Source organism: Leptonotus elevatus, chromosome 3 (assembly GCF_054856555.1).
Source record: "Leptonotus elevatus isolate MCC_2025b chromosome 3, RoL_Lele_1.0, whole genome shotgun sequence".
NCBI classification, from domain to species: domain Eukaryota; kingdom Metazoa; phylum Chordata; class Actinopteri; order Syngnathiformes; family Syngnathidae; genus Leptonotus; species Leptonotus elevatus.
This window is the reverse complement of record NC_141241.1, coordinates 24,403,491-24,426,433: the sequence shown is the minus strand read 5'-3', so window position 1 is coordinate 24,426,433 and position 22,943 is coordinate 24,403,491. Positions and strand designations below refer to the sequence as shown.

At 39.8% G+C, this 22,943-nt stretch overlaps 2 protein-coding genes across 4 annotated transcripts in view; one reads left to right on the top strand and one right to left on the bottom strand.

Annotated features, from left to right (window-relative positions):
- ano5b (anoctamin 5b) overlaps positions 1–5,754 on the bottom strand; it is a 38,951-nt gene extending 33,197 nt beyond the window's left edge. The window contains exon 1 of one of the 2 annotated variants that reach the window (XM_086071307.1): positions 5,350–5,754. In XM_086071307.1, coding sequence (XP_085927433.1) covers positions 5,350–5,425 — 76 coding nt within the window. In that variant the 5' untranslated portion in view covers positions 5,426–5,754. The remainder of the gene's footprint in view (positions 1–5,349) is intronic. The other variant, XM_086071308.1, reaches the window with a different exon arrangement.
- A 3,318-nt stretch (positions 5,755–9,072) lies between these two features.
- Positions 9,073–22,943, top strand: part of igdcc3 (immunoglobulin superfamily, DCC subclass, member 3) — an 86,373-nt gene continuing 72,502 nt past the window's right edge. For both annotated transcript variants that reach the window (XM_086072252.1, XM_086072251.1), the window contains exons 1-2: positions 9,073–9,300; positions 13,437–13,742. In XM_086072252.1, coding sequence (XP_085928378.1) covers positions 9,234–9,300; positions 13,437–13,742 — 373 coding nt within the window. In that variant the 5' untranslated portion in view covers positions 9,073–9,233. The remainder of the gene's footprint in view (positions 9,301–13,436; positions 13,743–22,943) is intronic.

Below are 22,943 nucleotides of genomic sequence, written 5' to 3'. Positions count from 1 at the left end.
AATAATTGCCACCCCAGAGCTACAAGTTACTCAAGTTTATTAATAGGTTTCTTCTTTAGCCACAAAATATTTGTAATTGTCCACATTCATTATACCAGTGTTTCTCAACCACTGTGCCGCGGCACACTAGTTGTGTCATGAGATACTGTCTGGTGTGCCGTGGGAAATGGTCCAATTCCACCTTATTGGTAACAACCAGTGTTGGGAATAACAGCGGTTAAACTAACTGTTCTTTTTTCATAAACTGACTTATCGAACTAATTATTCTCCCCATATTTGAAACGCCGTTATCTTTATTGTATGTGAAATGCGTTGCGTTACAATTCATGAATTAGTTTCAAGGTTTGAAGTAAGCTTACAAGACGTGCAGTGACTGGCTCTGAAAATGTCATTTGCGCACAGTTAGGGGCACTGTTATTGTTGGACCTCGTCACAATAAAAAAAAATTGACATCTGAACTGTGTAGTGACTTTTATTTTGGAAGTGCTGCGGGAAGTGTGTCACGGCGTGACGGACGAGTCTTCCTTCCTTAGCATTTTAGCAAAGAGTCCTCTTCCCTCCCTTCAATTGCAGGTTTGACAACTTTGACAAGAGTGACATTAATCAAAATAAAAGTAGATATTTGCCAAAAAAATGGCTGCCATGAGGAGCGATTTGTTGACAATTCTGTTCCACCAAGAACCATTAACATCGTGACTCCACAAGCACCATAACAGCGATAAAGAAAACATACCGACCGGCAAGTCTTAGCGACAAACTCGCCTACAACGCCTCGTGTAATTATATTTCTCTGATTTCACGAGTGCTAGACATGTGAGAAGTGGTGAAAGAAATATGCAGTCTCTGCAAATTACTCTGTTGGAGGGGATGGAGTCGAGGTCTGTTGGGAGCACCAAGTGAGAAACGGTGGCCAGCTGTATTAGGGGTGTGCCAAAAAATTGATTCTTATAAGAATCGCGATTCTCATTTAGTACGATTCAGAATCGATTTTATTTAAATTATTATATACTGTCTTGCCTTTGTCTGTGTGTGCCTTTATTTGGAGTGCTGTTCATGTTGTACCTGATTTAGCCACTGAGGGGCAGTGTGGTCCAACGCGGTCTAGTACACTGTTAAGTTGTAGCCACATTAGAGAGTAGAAGGGAAAAGTCACGATCAAGTTATTCCAATAAAAGTTGTTTTTTTGCAGTGTGGAGACGTTCTTTTGAGTGATAAAAGTGCGCTAATTAGCATTAGCAAGTCAGACTGGAGTAGATCATTACAATTCCTTGCACATCTATAGATTGAAGCAAAAATCATTGTCAATCAAATCATTTTGAATCACAAATAGCAATCAAAAATATATTCTGAATCACATAGCATATACGCTTTTTGGTACCTAGGGGTTGTAAAAAATGTTTGTCTAACAATTGTACACATTTATATACAGTTGACACTCACTTTCCATGGGGGATGAGTGTGATGGGGCCGGCCTACAAATAGCAAAAATCCCTGTATAATTGACACCCACTGAAATACATTGGGATTTTTTTTTCAAACCCACCCAATTCTTCCAAAAAAAAAAAAATGTGATTAACATTCAATATATGTTGTCCATGAACAACTAGGGAAACGGGGATTTTTTTTTTTTAATACTGAAAAAAAAACTGCAAATATGCGAGTCACCGGGCCGAACCTCGTGTATTCGCGGGTCAATTCTACGATATTATAATGTGGTGGTTTTGAAATAATTTGGTATGTAACGATATCCACACGTCACGATATGATAAATATCACAATATCGTCGGAACGGGAGGTTTCAAAAAAGCTTATTAGAAACTTCCAATATTGTAAAAATAAATAAATAAAAGCTCAAATTGGGTGGAACAACTATGATTGTCTTATTGTAAATAAACAAAGAAATATGTCATGTAGGTGCAGCACTTTTTCGTTTAGACCGTCAATGCATTTGATGCCGTGGACAATCTGGAAATGTACGATTATTGTGACGCCGAGAAGCCCGCTTTCATACGTGTTTTTGGGCATGCCGAATTTCAAGGGTTACTTCCTTGTTCGTCCTTCAACCCTCACATAGTTTGAAGAAGAAGAACAATAACATGATAGATTCAAGGCCAGTGGCGGCTGCTGCGGTCATTCATGGAAGGGAATATCACTTTTCTCTGGACATATCATTAATGTGTGTATTTACTCTAATTTTTGTCTTCGTAAGGAAGACTAACAAATGGCTTCACCAAAATTCGGTCAGCAAAATTCTAATTAGCTTCCATGATGTGCTGCTTGTTAGCAGGTGGAGCTTCTTAGGAGTGTACGCGAGGGAGTTTTACGTGCCTACTTGGAGGCCATGTTGGGGAGGCCAACTTTCCCATCAAACGCAATGCAGTGACACTGAAATTAACTCAGAAGATGCTCAATTTTCATGCGGTTTACTGTTTTGTCAATGACAAATCATGTGCTATCAATTCAAACATTTGGAAGAAAAGGTTGGTTTTCTTGTCATCCACACACATGAAATGTGCTGACCACTTTGACCCTCCTGGCTTAATGGTGTATGCAGATCAAAAGGGTAATGTCGTATGTACCTCTTCATATCGGTGGGCTCGAGTATTGACAGCCTTTTCTATACACAAAAAAAGCACACGCCTGAACGAGAAATCACAATGCATCAAATTACTTATGTAGATAATATCTCCCTTTTTGAGGCCCCAGCAAATTGGGGGAAAATCCTCTTTTGAAGGGACGCCGTATAATACAGTATTCAAGTAGGGGTGGAGGAAATCTCCGATTCTTAGATGCATCGCGATTCAGACATGGACGAGTCTAAATCGAAACACAAACGTCTACATTCTGATTATTAAAATATGTTAATAAAAGTATACAGAAGGTTCAAAATATTGCAGAACTCAAAAGCGCGGTACCGTCATCTCCTGGACATTTTGGGAAGCACACACGTCACACGCAGCGTTTGGACGAAAACAAACATGGATGATGCCAACCTCGCCATGAGATCCAAAAAGTTGCTTTTAATTTAAAAGCACGTTCATGTGACGGCAACAAGATCAGTCCACATTCAGTGTGATGGCAGAGAAAAAACCTTATCAATCATGCAAGTAGCATGTATAGGAGCATTTTGTGTGATTTGCACTAGTCTGTGACTTGTCAAGAAAGTGACAAACATTAAATAAAGAGAAAGAAGAAAGGCTTGACTTGCCTTCTACACATTCCGGCTTGCCTTAATATTTTACATGCTAGCATCAACACGTCGCCATCCCGAAATCATATCAATTGATAATTTAGGGCGCTAAGAAACCTCTAGTTTATTACGCCGTCATTGTGTGATTGGTCTCCGGTGTTAACGGCTAGTTGCTAGCTGCTAGCAGTGTGTGCACAGCTGTCTGCTTTTTAAGTACCAGTAGTCCGACAACTGTGGCTTTGTTATCTTTCTTTGCCTCTTTTTCAATGATGTGAACATTGGCTAGTTTGTCATTAATTCTCCATGTAGGAGTATGTGCCTTAAATTGCAATTTGAGGTATTTTTCTTTCTTTAAAAAAAAGGAAAGAAAAAATAATTAGAATCATTTTCATCCTCATTTTCTTTATAATTTTTTTTTTTCGTTTAAAATTTTTTTTTTCTTAAAATGTAAAATATGGCTTGTGTTCCTAGATTCTAAATGGACATCTTTGACAATTTGAGTTGAATCTAATAGGAACAAGTGTTTTATAAAATAAAAAGACAAAATTATATTTATCTATGCCAAAAATTATCTGATCCGTGATTCAAATACGTGATCTGACCGAACCGTGAGGCTTTTTTTTTAATCCATTGCACCAAGTGATCAATACTTAGTGAGATGAATAGAAATGAGTAGTGTGAAAAAACTGCATCAATATACATGAATTAAAAATGGATCAATAATCGTTTCATAATCGAATCGTAGCCCCTGAATCGTAATCGTAATCGAATCGTGAGATGTTCAAAGATTCCTACCCCTATTTTCAAGTGTGTGTTATTCTTGAGAAATTATGATGTTAAGAGATCATGGGTGTACGATTCTCGACCTATGCAGCTTTTTCCTGCATGTGCCTCTCTCTCCTACATCCTCTCCTGTCCAGGGCTGGATTGGCCATCTGGCATACAGGACAGATGCCTGGTGGGCCAGCCTCTTTTGGGGCAGATGCAGTGCTTTTTAACTGACATTTTCCTACATTTGACCCCAAAGACTGGCCCACAATTTAGATGGACCAGTCCGTTAATCCATTTTTGAATATAGATAGCAAACTGAAACATCATCAATAAACATCAGTGGCAGAACTACATGTCAGGCAAGAGTTGGACCGGGCCGGCGGGCCTAAGTCAAAATGCCAGGGCCATTTTGTTTTTTTTGTGCCAGTCCAGCCCTGCTCCTGTCCTATCTATTAAAAAATAGCAAAAAGCCAAACAAATACTACTTATAAAAAAACTTGAGTTTTTAACTTATATACAATCATTTTCTAATACATAATACTGCTCTTCTGTAGTTATATCAGTCCATTGAAAATAGAGAGTAGGGTAAATGAGTTATTATTTTTGAATGCTTGGGAGGTAATCCTATTTTAGCAGATGGAAGAGACATAATAAAGATAGTGAAACAAGACATGCCTTTGTTAATAGCTAGAAACTTTGTGATGTGAAAACTAGTCATTTTACAAAGGCTTTTAGGGCAAACATAATGATAAAACAATTCATTTCCATCAAGCCAACATCTGAAAGCATGTACTGCTGGGTAAAATGCCCCAAATGGACTCTGGTGAATATTGTTTCACACCACTGAAAGCGGTGTTTGGTTTTAATGAAGACATATTGATGAGTGGCCGTCACTGAAGAAGAAATCCTATTAAATATGGATGGCAAAAACAACTTTTTTTCCCCTCTAGTTTGAAGTACATTCATTGTCTTATCCAATGATCTAAATATGCCTAAAACACGGTTTTTGTCATGGAAACACCTTCCAGGATGACCCCACAGTTTGTTTGGAAATGACACACATTGAGCCAACAAAAAAAATAGAAACAGAGAAGTTCTATAGTCCAATACATTTCGGGACTACAGTATTTGCATAATGTCATCAATAGCCGTCTCTACTCAGAGAAAGCGCAAAGTACACGTGGACACGTTTGCACCGAAATGACTACAAAGTAATTGGAAGTTGTTGTTTATTAGACTACTGTTTTCTGAAAATGCTCACGTTATAGAGTTGGCTTATTTATCTGTCTACGGTTGACGTGTTTAGTGAATAACGACATTTCTTGACATAAATCAATGAGGGTCAAAAAGAAAAGAAGCGACATGGATGCACAAACAAATGGGCCTACCTCCAGTATGGACGTTTGCGGTGCCCTGCAGCTCGATCAAAGTTTCATCCCTCGCCTTGCCCGTTATTCTCCTCATTGCGACCAGCCGTGTGTGCAGTCAGAGCGGCTGTGACAGATCCGGCACGGACCGGCGATGCCACTGTGGCACTGGCGACTCGACCAAGACCATGTACGCACACCGTCAATAATAGAACGGGGGAAGCATCGTTTGCACGTTTTACAAGAAGCCCGATGTAAGTGATCCCTGCTTGCTTCCAGACGCTGCCCGAGTCATGAAGGTACTCATAAAAGGGGAGTGGCCAAGGGGCTTTTCATCGGCTCAACGTACCTCTGCATGAACGTGTGTGATAAATACACAGTGAATGTGAGTGTAAAACAACGAGCAGGCAAGAAACGGGGACTCTAAATCTAAAGCGACAGTGGCACCGCATAAATAAAGCAAAATCTCCGAAGAAAATGGAACCACGAGGTGCTGACTGAAGAACGTTCATTTGTATACAACAACGATACCTTGTGGCTCACACTGGTAGTGCATCATATTTTCTGGTTTTAACTACACTCACCATCCACACTTTTATGTACGCTTAATTAGTTGTGCAAAACAAATCTTGCAAAGTGTTATCTTTAACTAGTTAAAGCACTATGCTATAGTGGCCAGCACATTTCACGTATGAAATAGTTTCGACTCGAAGCTTCTTCTATAATCACAACACAAGTTGGGAGTCTCCCTATTTGGGCCTCAGTGGGTGTCAAAGGTCTAAATTATAGAGACATTCTATTACATAAAATATATATCCATCCATTTTCTAGTTTGACACTACCCCGAGTTTTTCAGTTGTGGAGTCTTAATTAACCTTGTCAAGAAACATTGGGTGCTCACAAAGACCTCGTAGCAAGGTCAGAGGCAAGAATCGAACCCAAAACATCTGAAGTTTGTCTTTATTTCTCACTTACATTATGTAAAGAAAATTTTGTCCACCATTTGTTTCCACTTAAAAACTGAAGTAAACTCTGCAGGAAGAGGTTTAAGAGATAACAACACCACAATGCTGTCAAGCGGTGATGCATGAAAACAGTATACACTGTACAGTACATAGAAATCCATTACAAGTAAAAAGGATTTAGGATCAGTGACAGTCATTGTTGTTAACACATGCTCTAAACGAATTGTTTTGGCTTTCCAAGTATTTTCACTGTAAATTCCTCAGATCAAATGTCAACCATGTTCTGTTTATATAAGTTTTAGAGTCAAGTTTGCCAAGGACTCATAAAAATTAGATTGAATTCTTTCAATGAAGTAGCATAACATGAACCTAACCCTAACCCTAACCCTAACTTAATTATTACAAGTATTGGGGCAAATTTTCATTTAATTCAATACTTAACCTCAACTCCAATGTATGTGGGCTATGCTTCTCGTGATAAGTAATATTCAGCTTTGAGGTGAAATTTTAGGATGCCCAACGCAAACAATATTAAATAGGCTTCATGTGAAATTGTAGGTAAATCAAAATTCAAACATATTCAAACTGATATTGATTTTATAACTAATTTCAAACAGATCCACAAATATTTTCTTTTTAATTCTTAACACCTTAACTGTTTTGTCAAATGTGAGCGACTGCTCTTGCTGTTGATGTGGTGTTGTTGAAGACCAACACAGCATGCCATACATAAGGTTAGGTGTGAGACTGTGATTTATCAGTGTTGATATCTGTACTGGTAAGTGAATAACAGTTGGGCCTAGTAAAAAGTGCTGCACAGCAGCTATACATTGTGTACTACTGTAGACCTAAAGGGAAAAAATAGTTATGCAAAACAAATGACTGAGAATATGGGAACCCATTGAAATCCTGAACTAACTAACTTCTCAATAAAGAAATGTTTGATGTCATGACTTTTTTAATGCACATTTTTAATTTGATATATGGAATTGCACTGTAAAGATATATGTTTAAATGTACTACAGCAGTCAAATAGTATAGTGTATACATGACTGTCCTTTTAGTAAACTTAAAGTATAAACCTTTTAACTAATCTGTGGACTAGAAGTATATGATTCATATACTATAGTACATAAATGACTCTTAAAATGACAATCGCAACTTAGTACAGTATTACAGTAGGTCGACAACAGGAATGGGCAACTGGTAGCCCACGATGAAACTCTGAGTGACCTTTTGATCTACTCTTCCCAAACCATTTTTAAAAATTAGTTAATTATGTTTTGCAAACTGCCAAAAATCTTTAAAAACAACAACAAAAACGCTAATAAACATCAATATGTTTTTCCCACGAAAAACAACATTGGAAAAATCGGGGAAAATATGAAAAAATATTGTTGAAATTGTTTTTGCGAATATGCAAATTCGAGGGTGCCTTATAACTACGAAATAGCTATGCATAATATTACCATTTACCACTAGCAGGAAGACATATCTTAGTTGCGTTCACATGTGTCTATGCGCCCACTCTACAACAGCCTAATATTTTTGGAATGATGTGCAGGACAAACATAGTACTGTACTTCAATAATATAAAAAAATTGAATTAGTTTATTTTTGTGGGGAAAATGTACAAAATGTCTTCTTGCACTTAATGTTGGTTTGTTGTTTAGCAAATGTGTGCCTTGAATGAATGGCAATTATTAACTAAATGAGCCCTTTGCACTGGAAAAATAAAACATTACGTGGTTATTTTTTGTGTGCTTCAAATCCTTTGTTGTTGTGTTAGGATATAGTGGATTTTTTATTCATGTATTAACATTTTTTTATTTATATATATATATATATATATATATATGAATAATACATTTTACATACATTTTAAATATAGACAAAATGTGTGCTTATGTACAAAATACGTTCACTTTATACATATATATATATATATATATATATATATATATATATATATATATATATATATATATACACATATGCACATATTTTGTCCATATTTAAAATAGCAATATTTTCATACATCTGGTTAGGAAGTGCGTGGTCCCCTCCAGTATTTAAGTGGCCCATCTCTGGCCTATAGTATTAGCTTTTTTAAAGGCAGTACTGTACACTAGTTGTATATTAGACTGGCCGCTAGAGGGCAATACAGTACTGTTTAGCCGGCGCTGCTTTGTTCCCAGCCAGTGGAAGGGTTCCTTGTTTATCTGAGGTTCACTCACGCTGAACCATTTAGCTTTAAACAAAACTCACCCATGTCTATAGTTAATATTTTCCCTTTCATTACCTTTTAAAATTATTTGAGTCCCCACTTGTTCCTGTACTAAGAGTCGTCTTGCGCTGTCTTTATTTTTCTGAATTGTGTGTATGATGATTGATAATTAGAATATTTTATAATTTACAAGAAAATAATGATGGGTGAGTGTCAGTTGAATAGCTAAATTATCGTGCCGATATTATTTCAAGATACTGAAGTGATCGTATATATTTATATACATATTTTAATATAATACTACCATGTGTGAATTGCACACAATAACGGTCATTATTTGTTGCCATTTACAAACCGTTTGTAAATGAACTCGACTCTTTTGTTCCATGAGTACACGTGCAGAGAGAGAGAGAGAGAGAGAGAGAGAGAGAGAGAGAGAGAGAGAGAGAGAGAGAGAGAGAGAGAGAGAGAGAGAGAGAGAGAGAGAGAGAGAGAGAGAACATGCTCGCTTCCAGTGGAGTGAATGAAGAAGAGAAGGAGGAGAGGGATGCTGACAGATTACTGATAGATGGTTGGAATGGTGAAAGCTTGTTCGACCACAGCGTGCCATCAAACAGTAGCCCCGTAGGTCGGAATATGTAGCCGAATATTTCCTAACCTCTTCGATTAACTTGGAGTTGTGCAAGTACCGGATTAATTGAGCGTCGTTTTAAATGGCACCCAAGAGGCGCTGCCACCTTGTTCCATGCTTTTTGGGTATCCTGCTAAATGCTTGCATGGGTAAGTGACATCATTCTCTCCATCATTGCGATGTGCGGGTTGCTTGGATGAGGTCTACCTACTTGTAAAATCTCCTCCGCGGATTAATTGATGCATGCATGAAAACCGAGTGTGATGGAGAACTTGGACTTTAGCCGCAGACAGTCTGTGCTTTGGCTTTTTGTTTTGATGGCAATTTGTAGACAAGTGGAGGGTCTTTGTGGACCGCGGAGGGCTCGATTATAGCGGCAATTGCTGTATATGCAAACAGCGCCTTGCAATGTAGCAGAAGTTCAATTTATGTCATTTGTGCAGAGTCCCAAGCTTCTGCTGGTTGCTCGTGCGTTGTTGCACTTTAACCACGTGCATTGTAGCAAAGTTTGTTTTGATGTGAGAGCGATGCACGCAGCGCAGAGTTAAGCGGAACATACTTGTACGTGCATTTTCCCAGATTTCCGCATTGCAATTTTTTATTGCTGTAAAAACTGTTTCCAAGTAATTATTCGACACTTACTGGCAATATTGTAAACTGAGCTTTCAAAAGAAAACCAGACTCATTACATTATGTAATGATCATGAAAAGAAAGTCAATGAGTCATTATTGTTCTGATCCATATGGCAATGAAGGGTGGTGAGATTCAATTATTGCTATTTTATTTCAGCTTCAAGCATCACATTCAATTTTTTTTTTTATGTCAACATCATAGATGGAGATTCTTTCAATGTCATGGGGTGTTTATGAAAGGGATTTCTTTACTGGTCAGTATGTGGGCACGCTCTTTGAATAGATTAAAACACACTAGTTGTATCCTGCTGGGGAGATTATTTGTACATATTAAATGTCAAGACTGTCTCGCTCCTCCTTATCAAATTCTCTTTTATGTGCCTTTTGTTCACTGTGACAGACAGTTTCTGTCTATGTGAGGGTCCCCGAAATCAAAGGCACTGGGGGATTGTGAATATTTGTCACACAGGGACCCACAAAGGCTTGGCTGGAATCACAAGTTCATAATATGCTTTGTCAGGGAATTGGGGAAACATCAGAGTCACAGTTCAGTTTTTGTTGTATTCAAATGAAGGCAATAAGTTAAAGAAATAAAGCTCTTCAACACGCTTCTCTGTTTTTGAGATGAGATTCCGTTATGATGAAGGCAAGGCACCTTTGAGGATGTTTCAATAAAGTTGAGAAGAAGCAATAAAATGATCCGACTGGGTTACATCAGTGGATGGAGCTCATCATTTGTAAATCTCATAATAAGACTAACCATGATTTACTATGAATGCTCTAATTATGAAAAGTAGCTCTTGTATTTTAAGTTTTAGTAACACTTGCACATTGCCCAACAGACGATGGGTGTTCTGCTGAAAATTTATTATTAAAGTGAAAAGGATAATTTGCCAAGGGATTACACATATTGGGCCATTTCGTAGACAGGTGCAAGTGAACTCAGCGTTTTTTAAATTGTTTTATTTGGCATTTTGGCAGAGCACATTGTGCCATGCTGGGTGTTATGGGGCGTTTCCTGTTACACATCCTGGCACACCAGACAATTTGGGGACAGTAAGTAAACTAGATTTTAGAACAGGTGAAACCACGTCTAAATTGTGGCACAGGTGGTGGAACTTGATTTTGGTGGATTTGATCCAGGTGAAAGCAGCTACTTATATGTGTGGAGAATCTCATTGTATTTCATTCATAAATATGACATCAAGTGCACACTTCGCAGCAGACAATTTAGCATGATCTGCAAGTGCAGATCTCCTTGCAGTTCCTTATAAACGTACTTTGCGTGTGCCGATCTCCTACACAAACTCCAGTGAGCTTATGCTTCCGCCATGTAGACTACTGAAACATCTTCCAATTAGTAGATTAACACCTTATCTGTTTACAATTGGTACTCCTGCAAGCCTCTGGCCAATAGTTTTCAGATTGGATTCGGGTTCGAATTTCCCGCCGAATTTTTCTATAGCTCTATGCTCCACCTCTACCATTGACCTTAAACTTATTGTGAGGACAACTTCATTATAAATCCGGAATCTGTTGAATGACTCAGTGTTGTGTTCAAAATAATTTCCTCTGACCTTTTCACACTGTCTGTTGGCTTGTTCTCAGACAGAGCTCAGGGTTGCATTAGCCAGTCCCTACTGGCAACATGCCTCAGTCATTAACAAGTTAACGTTGCATTCTGCTGGCCAGGAAGACGGTCATTTTATTATTATTTTTTAAATGTATTTTTAGAGAACTGGCAACTTGAATACCCATATTGAATGACTTCAATTTGTCCATCGGCATTTTTAATGAGGGTTCTCCAACCTATTTGAAACTGAGAGCTACCTCTTGAGTCGTGATTAATATGAAGGGCTACAAGTTTGACACACATTTCTGAAAAACAAATCTCAAATTACATTTTGTTAAATGTTAAAAATTATTAATATTCATCTATGTGACAAATGTGCTCATTAATTCATGATTTCTCACAATAATTATCAACAACAGATAGATGTCAATATGTGACAATTTATTTATATAAATCCCCGCAAGTGAAATTATCACTTTTATAACATTCCTGGGAAATCACAATGGGCCATCACTGTTGAGATTTTTAGAACAGGTTTGAGATCCTTGTGGGAACCATGTTGAGGACCTTTGTTTTACATGATGGGTTACTACTTGGCTGCAGGATGTTAATATTAGGTTGGCACTGCTGGCTGCTTTCTGTCTGAGAACAGAGTGAGAGAGGTTCAGTTAGGGGTCTGTTGCATCATTTGGAAGCAAGAATCAGCACGTGCCAGCTAAGAGTTAAATATTTCTACTACCATCCCCTTGTTTTTTCACCAGTGGCAGCACTGATGTCTCTTCGGTCCCATGGCTCTTTTACTTACAGTGCTCATTGAGAGAGAGAAAGAGAGAAAAAGGAGGAAGAAATTATTCTTTGCATTTAAGTCTTGATGTGATGGCCGTGCCCAGCCAATTTCTTCTCTGAAGTGAACTATGAAGCTTAAATTTCATGGATGAAGGTTCTCTGTTTTGACCTTTGTGCCCTCAACCCCACCCCCTCTGCGGCCCTTCACTATAGCCCCCTCCCCTACCACCAGATTCCTGGGCCTTGGGGCAGAAGCTGGTAATGCTTAGTCCATCAGCAATTGAAACATGACACCTAGCGAGCTCCTCATTTACAGGACCTAGTCAGGTTAGGCTGTTTATATTTCTTGTTTGTCTCACCCCCGCAACCAACAGGAACATCAGTTATGGAAGATCGAAGCAGCTCACTTTGTTAGGAAGGAAATACCAAAACACATTTCATGGATGTCGTTTGTTTTAATGGACCAAATTCCCTGCAGTCAGTCAAATCATATGACTCGTGTGTGTTCAATGACCTCCATCGAACCTCTGAGTCCGACTCACCGAACCCCTGGGATTCGATCAAACCCAGGTTAAGAAACACTGGCTTAGTTTGTCCACCATGTCTGTTTGTAGTGGTTTGGGAAGGAAGTCAGGAATTCTTAAAGGGAAAGTCAGCCCCATAGTAAAAATTCAGAATCAGAAGCCGGCCATTTTTTCCACTTGCTGTCGAGTGAAAATTACATCACAGTTGCTCAGGTCTCAGTCACAACTCAGTTTAAAAAAATAGGTGAACTGTGATTGGTCATTGCCCGAGCCTTGAGCAACTGTGATGTCATCTTCAGCTGTTTATAACCTTCTCGGGGAGCGGCCATTTTGCCACTTGCTGTCGAGTGAAAATGACATCACAGTTGCTCAGGTCTCAGGTAACAACCAATAACAGCTCAGCTTCAGAAAACAGGTGAGCGGTGATTGGTCATTGCCTGAGCCCTGAGCAACTGCGATGTCATCTTCAGTCGAAAACAAGTGGCAAAATGGCCGCCCCCTGAGAAGGTTAAAAATGGCTGGATTTCGCTGCATATTTCTCAAATGTAATACCAATCAGAATGTCATGTTTAGACCAGTGGGATCACATATAACATATTATAGTCAAGAAATGTTTAAGGTTGACTTCCCCTTTAAAATGGCCTATCATTCAAAAAGTATCAGTTTCATCTATCCACTCACCTTGACTTATGCTGTATTGTAATTCTTGTCTCCTTCTGCTGAGAACAATGAAGCGGGTGCATTGTGATCTTTGCTTGTGCTCTTCCAGGTGTGTCATGTGATGCGGAGCTCTCCTTCACCCTGGAGCCAAGTGACATCATCGCAGTGCAAGAGCAGCCCCTCATGCTCCATTGCCAGGTGGACGGTATCCCCCCTATCTCAACACAATGGAGGCACAACAGCATGTTTTTAACTCAGGACCAGCATCACACCACCTTCATCAATGGCTCTCTCCTCATCGGCCACTTCCTCAAGACCAAACCCGACAACATGTCGGATGAAGGGGACTATGAGTGTATGGCCCAGAATTCTTTTGGGTTGGTGGTGAGCCGTAAGGCGCGCATCCAAGCAGCCAGTAAGTCTTGTATCTTGTTATGTTTTATGTGATGTACGCAAAAAACATAGCGGGGCACAGAACAATCATGTGAGGATAAGCACATGGGGTGGGGCGGTGGGAGGTAGACGCATTGTGTATAGTAACTGCAATCTGTTCTAATAATAGCTGACCAGTGAAGGGACACTGACTTTGCTAAGAAGAATTAAAAGAAAAATGTCAACATGTTTTTTTTTTACTTACCATGGTACACATTTCTTAATTTACCAAATATTCTATATTTTGTTTAAAAATGTAATAGATTGTGTTGAATGAAAAAGAGCTATTTTTATTTACTTAAATATTACAAAAAAGGACAAAAAGCATAAATGGACCCAAATAAAAATCTGCGATAGAGTGAATACGCTAAAAGTGAAGTGAAGTGAAGTAGTGTATGACTCACTGAACCAACACATTTCTCAAACAACAATAATAATAGCAATAGTAAAATAAATAAACAAGTAAAATAAATACGTTTGTTTCTTTGTTTATTGATGTCGCTGTTCCTGTAGTCACTATTGGGCTAGACTTTATGCCTGTTTTGCTATAGTACACTCTTAAGACAGCTGGGTCAAAACAAACCCAATTTGGGTCAAAAATGGTCCCGGCCATTGTTTGGGTCAATTTCACCCAATTTTGGGTGGTTTTATGTACCAAACACCCTCAATAACCTCAAAAATTGACCGTTTTTTTTTAAACGACCCCAACGTTTTATTAATTAATAAGTAGTGGCTTGTTTTACAGTTTTGACCCAAATTGGGTGCCCCCCCCCCCCCCCCCCCCCCATTGTTTGTAAAGTGTATTGTGAGTGTCATAAAAAACAAAATAAATTCAAAAACGAATTTAAAGATTCAAACTATATCACAACCATTAAATTAGGTTTGGTTAGGAGCTCTATGTTCCTAACAAGTTAATAGAATAAAATTGAAATATTGCCTTGTTTGATCCCCGGCTTTGAGGTAAGACTACAGAGTGATTTGCATATTTTAATATGATTGTAATGAGCTATCTGATGCTGACTACTTCAGGTCTTTGAGTTTAGTATTAACAAGCCCTCATGCTGAGTGTCTCCATGTTGCTTTGTAAGTGCAATGAGCTTTAAGCAGCCCTGCAGCCCACTCACTGGTGGTTAGGACAAAAAAAAATAAAAAATCTTTACATCTCTTTATTTAAAATGCTCATACAACTCGCTTTGTCACGTTGACACCTATGAGGTCCAGGTTTCAATATATCACACATTCCTTTGCATTCATGCTGAGAATTTACAGCAGATTTAGTGGCACTGTATTCTTCCATGTATTGCTGAGCTCAGACACTCTGAACACTCTTGTTTTATATGTTCTAGACTAAAGAGATGGACAAAGGCTCAGAGAAGCCGACTGATTCGCAAGCTCTGTGTCGACAGCGCACTGCTGTGCTGTTGTAACCAAACAGGCTTTTATATTCAATGAGACGGGGATGTTAGGGTGGACATCTCTCTGGTCAAGTTCCTCCTGCATAGTGCCTAATATATGCAAACTTCCAAGGCCTCTAAGACTTGTTTGTTGTGAATTCCAGCTTGTCCCATCAGGGGTCACCACAGCAAGTCACTCGTATGATTTGTTTGGCACAGCATTGCGCCGGATGCCCTTCCCGACGTAACCCAGTCGTTTTTTATCCAGGCTTGAGACTGGCCTTGGATGAATATTGCGGCGTTGGCTGGAAATCGAACCCATGTCGGCTGCATGAAAGCGTATAGGCCTCTAAGACTGCTATTCATTCCAGATGTCACTTTCAAGCACATTTCTAAAAATTTACAATATCATCATTAAACCGGTAGTTTGACTTACGCAAATTTGTTTGAAAATATTCCCAGATGGCCTGTAAAAAATTTGCTAATTACATTTAATACTTCACGTAAGCACCAGCTATGTGAAGATTTTGTAGGATATGCTGGTGTCTTGACATCTGCATAACGACGGTCCATCTTTCAACATACTTTTTGACATAAAAAAAAAAAAAAAACTAAAATTAAAAGTTTAGTTCATTGCTGCTTTTGAACAGATCTCGATCCAGATGTTCTGCACAATATGATACATGACAGCTGTTTGAACTAAGTGTGATATAAGAGGCATATGTTTCATGAAAATGTTGATCCAATTGTACAAACAGGAATTTGGATTAGGAGTGTCATTTTCTAACCTTTTCATTGGATATTTTTCTAATGCCATGTAAGCGCATTGAATGCTATTTTGAATAATATAGTTTTTGTATAGTTACTTTGCAAGGTGATCCTATAATGTTGGCTTTGTATGCAAATTACAATATGGCCAACTTGTGTTATTTAGCATACAGTATTTTCCTTTTTTTCCTTTTTTTTTTCCCTGGAGAGCTCAGTATTGTTCATTCGGTAATTTTACAGATTTAACATGTCATCATCATTGCTTTCTTTTATTTTTTTAAATATATATTTTTAATTTTTAATTTTTTTTATTAATTTGTATTTTGTATGTGGGTGAGAATGTGTATGTGCATGTGCGTGGGTATGTGTGTGTGCGTATGAGTGTGTATTCATTAGTTCACCTAAAACCTATTCAAAAATTCAAAATCCCATACCGTTCACCTAAACCGAATACTTCAGAATCCAGCTAGAGTCGTGTGGTTGTCAGGAGACCCGAGGAAGGATCAAAGAAAAGAAAGGAAAGTGAAATCCAGCACCGGCCAGACATTAACTACTACCCACCGGGTTACCAACCAGAGTCTTTCACCAACCCCAGAAACATCTAAATTCCAACAAATTAGGGAGGCCTCAAGAGACCAAAGGAAAGACTGAGGAAAGGAAGGAAGGATAGATGAAGCAGAATGGGATCCACAGACATCAGCCTCCACCGATTCAATGATCAGAGGAAGAAGCAGATTGTGTCTGAGTTTCGGTAGATGCTGGTGTGGTGGATCTGGCATGCATGAAAATCTCCACCAAAGAGGGGAGCCGTCGACCCCTGCCAGGACAGAGCAAGCACAACACCTCAGGGCCCCCCAGGCCACGGCAGCGCCAAGGGCCAACCCCCGGCCGGAGAGCAAACCCAGGAGCCAGAAGTGCCCCCTACCCCAACACGGCCCGCGCCCCCAACCCAACGCAGCAGGACGGGGCACTGCAGGACTGCCAGGCACCCCACCGGTCCACAGCACCCCGCTCCCCCCACGCCTCCCATCCACCCCCGCCATCCACCCCAACCCAGCCCCAGGCCCCCAACCAAGCCCCCCCGACCCCACCCCCACCAACCGCCAGCCCCCCAGCCCCTGACCCCCAAACCCCAGGGACCCCCCGTACCCAGGCATCGGTGCCGAAGAGGGGCCGGACAGCGGAGAGGGCACCTGCGCCCACCCCACCTCCCGCCGCGTGGAGGGACGGAACACCGGGGGCAGTAGGGGAGATGGGGGCACTGGGGGACGGCCGGCACCCCTGAATCCCAGGCCCAGCGGGGAAAGGCCCCAGTCGTCACTCCAGCGTTCTTAGTGAAAGCTAACTCTGTTACTGAGTTCGCCAGCTCGCCGACTGGCGAACTCGACTCCTACACCTACCAGTATTTTCCTTTTTTAATTGAAGGACATACTATAAGAAGTCATTTGCTCAGTGAGTAAACATCTCCTTGTGTTATAGCTCAGGTTCTTCAACAGCCATGGTTAAATGATCATATCTTGGCATTTATTTGGCCTTTTTTCTGCTTTTCCTCTTCCACCTATATAAAGTACGAATGAATCATTTCCATCCATCCATTTTCTATACGCTTATCCTCATTAATTTTTCTTTTATTGTTTTTGTTTTGGTTACAATTACACATATGGAAGTCACAGGTAGTACATTAGTGATACAATGGATAAGTGCACATCCTTCCAGCACCTAAGGCTATTTAAGGTTAAAATCTTTAACATTTTTCAAATGTAAGAGACCCCACTAGTGATGAAACTGTATGAAAATTTCCTTTTTTTGATTACAGCAATAAAAGGTATGTGTTCTTTTTGTTCTTATCTTGCTATTTTCTTCCATTGGCGTTTTTTAAGCGCCTAGACTTGAGCCTTTTTTTCATTTACACTTATTCTCTCGTCCAGACCTATGATTAACCCACCGCTCGTTAGTAGTTGGGAAGAACATGGCCATACTTAATGAGGTGTGATTCATTGACAACAGAGGCTTCTGAAATTCATGGAACATGATTTTTTTTTACGAGACTAGTGAATGTCCTTGAAATCTCTGATAAAGATAAAGCACATTTTCAATTTTAAAGGTCCTATTGGTATAGTTGGGAGTTGGGACGTGACGACTTCTCCGGCTGCACTTACACTTTATAGGAGAGCATGTTTTGCATTCTGTATTAAATAAACCTAATAAAAGCAATTTAATCAGAACACCAATTTTACGACTGAATGCATGTTTGGAGGCCAATCAGTAAATAAGTGGGTGTGGCTACCCTGAACTATATTGTTGAAATCAATTAGCTTGTTACTTTAATAAGCACCGGCAAGGCATTTATAGGGCATAAGGCATGGGTGTGATTGGTGTGGCTGGAGATCTAATCCTCCAAAAGCTAGCACAGTTAAATGATAGCGTCAATGTCCAAACTGCATTGTTGAATACATGAATTGAATACATTCAACACCGGTGAGTCACAGGATGTCCAAATGCGGTCGAAAAATGTGCGGTCGTCTTCCATCGCGCCATTGTCACACGCTTCTTTCCTTCCATTCGGTCTCTGATAAACAGCCTTCCAGTCAATGTATGTGTACACTATGCCAACTGCATGAGACTGTGGTTAAACCCCCCCAAAAAACAATGGCATAAGAAAGCAAATTAAAAAATAATAATTATAACACTGGCAGTTAATACACTTGGCAGCTTCTGCAAGTGTCTTTTACAGTAGTATGTGTGGCATACACACAGAGCAATGAAAAATCAAAGGGCTTTACTTTTGTAGAAAAAAATTAGTACATGTTCATTTTCGCTTCCATCACACGTCCCTGACACATCTGGCAATTTGGTGACCAAAAGTAGACTAGATTTTAGACCAGCTGAATACAGGTCTAAATTGTGGCGCAAGTGGTGTAATGTGATTTTAAACAGATTCTAAGCTCCGCAGACCTGCATGATGCATCATTGTAGTTCATTCATTAATATGGCACCAGCGTGGGACCCTCTGAATCATTTTAGAAATCAATTCATTTGTCACACACAGACGCATGATAGGGGGTGGGAGATGGAGCTTCTTGTTCGTGTCTTGTGTGTCTCCTTATGAGACACAAAACGTGTTCATTTCACTACTTGGGGCAGCGCCTTTTCGGTGTGCGTTACTGAGAATAAGTAAATACTACTACTCTTGTTGTGAGTAATGTCACCTATATCTGTGGTTCAATGTGTGTTATATATGTTTGTAGCTCATGTAACTTTGCCTCGTTTACGTTTGGCTCGCGTTTAATTGTAAAATTACATGAAACACCACTCAAACCACAAGATATTTTGCAATCATAATCCTGAAACATCAGATTATCAGAATTGTTCTGATTTTGGCCAGGATTTGCAATGAGGCTAAACATTTACCTTACATGTGTTTGTATTTGTGTATTTGAGGAAGTTCTTCACCTTGCTCAGTAACTCCTCTTTCTGCCTGGCTTAATCTTTTCAACCGAAGAGTTTGAAAAAGTGATTGTGAGACAAAGATTGCTAACTAGTGTTTGTTCCTTTTTCTCCACCAAGTGTTTGTTAACGCTGATGTTCTCTTTGTGGTTCTGAGGTAATTTGCTGTGTTACACTCCCTCCGACAACAGAGCTGTGACTTGTACCACTGCGATGCAATGGCTTGTGTGAAGCCTCTTTATAGCCCTCCCGGTGGATAAAACGTCCGTCTTACTCTCCACACAAGCTCCCTCCATAAATTTTACTTTTTATTAGCTTGACAGCCATTTGTGCGAGCTCACAGTCAGGGGCTTGTGTAGGACGGACTCCCCGTTGCCCCTTTAAATCGCCATACAGCTCAGGAAACATTTTTTTTGCCCTAAATGTTATCTCTTTGATAATTCGCTTCTCTTGCCGGCCTCTCGCTAACTTCAAATTCGAGGTCCTTTCACGTTAGCTCCGACTCTGGAAGCTTTTCATCATTTCAATGAATGACAAGCCTGGTACAGTGGACTTAGCCAGGGCCTCTGCCCCCTCCCCCACGGCTCACCAGCGTCACCAGGCAACACACCACAAAAGCCCCCCTGTTACGAAATAGCTTTTAGGATCAATTGCAATGACTTTCTTTTGTATATATGACTGAAATTCATTGGAAAGAGTCAACACTTTTTGAGGGCATTTAGTTTTTTCGCATATATTCTATGGAGGCAACAGCAGCGCTGTTAAAAACCAAATAGAAAAGCCATAATGTGAAGTGTCATAAACAATAGGTAAATCATGAACAAAAAATGTATTTATGACACTTCTGGAGAGCCCACAGCCAATGGTGTTACAGTCTCATTCATGATGATAGCTTCTACCCTTAAATTCCAAAATGTGTGTTTTACTGCAGCTATAACTGCAGACTTCTGAGTGAGACCGAGATGAAAAAGAGACATCAATAAAGGATGAAATAGGAGACGCGAGAGGCTGCTCGTAAACTTGTCTCTGTTTGTACTCCTGCCCCTGCTCGCTAAGAATAAAACTTCTCACTTCATGTGAATAAATGTTAGGCAGACTTGAGAGTTGTTAGGAGCAATAAGTGAGCAGCTTTAGTGGAAGATGAAATTTTTCATCATACTATAGTAGAAGGAGCAGCTTCCACCACGCTGCGAGTAGTGAGAGTGATTTATGGAGTGCTCACGCACACATGTGCATGTGTACGCGTATCTAGAGTGTCAATTGGTAGCTGGCCATTACCCTTCGACCTTCCTGTTCCAACCCCTTTCATGGCTTCCTGCTGGGGTGAACGGTGAATGAAGCGCCATCCTACCTCTCCTTGCAGCTCCCTTTGTTCTTGGAGCCAAGCCCCGCCCACACCGCACCCCCTTTCTACCAGTGCTCCTTTCTGCTAACTCGCCACGAAGCAACTCGCAGCTCTGTCATATAGATCGGCCGAGCAAATGCCTCATGAGCTTGTTTTGACATTTAAACATCAAGTGGCTGCGTTTGTTTTGCTAATCCTCAATAAACATGTTGGAAACTCAGGTGAAATATGAGCCTCGTCTCACTGATGAGCATGTGGTTTGCAACTTAAATGGAGAAGATTTTATGCTCATTAGTATTGAATTAAAAAAAAAATGTCAACACTCTGCCTTCAACCATTTTGTCCACTCAAAACACTGGGCTTTGACGATTTTGAGTCATTTCTTTAGGCTGACAGATGAGCTGATGTTAAAGTAGTACTTTGTGGTCTGCATCTCACCATCTGTATGTCGCCGGGTCAGGAGAAGTTGGGAAACATGGGATTTCGATCTGGACCCAGGGGCTTTGACCTCCTCTGTGTAATTACACATGTTTCCAGGTAATTAGTGAATGGCTGGGAGGGAGATGTGTGATTTGTAGAAAGTGGGGAAATGGGTGTGTGTAAATGATGCTTCTTAAGTGGAAGCCAAGTGTGCCGTTGCAGTTTATTTTTTCACAATCCTGGTGTGCTATTTTTTTTAAACAAACAAGCACATATGACTTATTTTCCATGTGTTAAAAAAAGCAAATTCCATTGTGTTCTATTGTGTCTGCTTCATATTGAGCCAATGAATTGTTTTAACTGGATAAAATATTTAATAAACTCATTGCATCATACCCTCTTGAATTGAGCCGTACCTTTGACCTACCTATATAATAATAAAAGTCATCTCTGTAAAAACATCATGTCTAGAATTAAACATTGTAATTTATGGTCGCTAGTTTGTACAAACACCACAGAAATAAATTTTGTCAGGGTGTGAGGGTTGAGAATCCAAATGCAGGAAGGCAGAGCAAGGAAGCAGATGTGCTCAAAAAAGTGGTTGTTTAATTAAACAAAAAGAAAAAGCAAACAATGTACAAAACAAGATACAAAGTACAAACCAAAACTGGCAATAAACTCACAGGTATCAAACTAAAACAGGCAGGACACACAGGAGCTGGAAAGCGGGCGTGACACAGACAATGACTCGACAAGGACTGAAAGAAAGCAGGGAACTAAACACACACAGTAATGACACAATGAGAGACACCTGGACAAGACACACGTGGCTTGGGGAACTGATTGGGTAACACCAGGGACCGGGATGACAAGCACAGGAGGACATGATAAAACTTGACGAGACATTGTCAAGGGGAGACAAACTAGGAAAACACGACCAATAAAACAAACCAAAACACAGACCATGACACATTTATTGCATACTGTATTATTGTTTTATGGTAGTTAAGCAGATACATTCTTGGGGAAAAACAGCATATTTCCGTGTTAGTGCAGTGAGACTCCAACTACATCAATTATTACCACTTTTAAGTGGGATGACTCCACTTGTCTGCATTTTATACATGGCAACCAACCAACATCTCTAGTAATTGTACAAATACAAGCTCAAGTGTTAACTGAAATTACCATGTATTTGATGTAAAACATCCCCCTCAAAAATTACAAAAATAAAATAAATTTTGATTACATGTCTTGATTAGAGCACTTTTATACAAACGAATGTGACTGCAAATATCTCTGTAATTTATACACTCGTTTCCACAGAAGTGAGGCCGCGTTACGCTCCCTCACTTGTTTACGCAGAACTTGCTAATGGCAGCAAAAAGCCAACACAGCATGTTAAGGGCGCCATCGTTCTGGAACTGAGGTGTGCTCAACATTGTCAGCAATATAAATGATCTGCTTTGCCACATTGCGTGTCCCATTTACAGACAGCAACAGCGCTCGTACCACTTTGAAATGTAACAGCATTCTTTGTTTTTCTTTGTGTGTGTTCTACGTGTGTGTTCATTAGTTAACTCAGAATAGTGAGGCACAATAGAGGGGTCGCTTTTCTGGTTGTTTGTCTCATTTGCACATAGAGATTGTGTAGTGCTTGCTTTCTTCTTCTTACCTGACAAATAGAATGACTCTCAATGGCCAGTGTCTCTTTCTAACAAATGTGATGCGTTTTCACAAAATCAGGCTTATGTCTCCAAAAATGAAAAATGTCATATTCGTAAATTCTAATTTTACACTTAATTCCCTT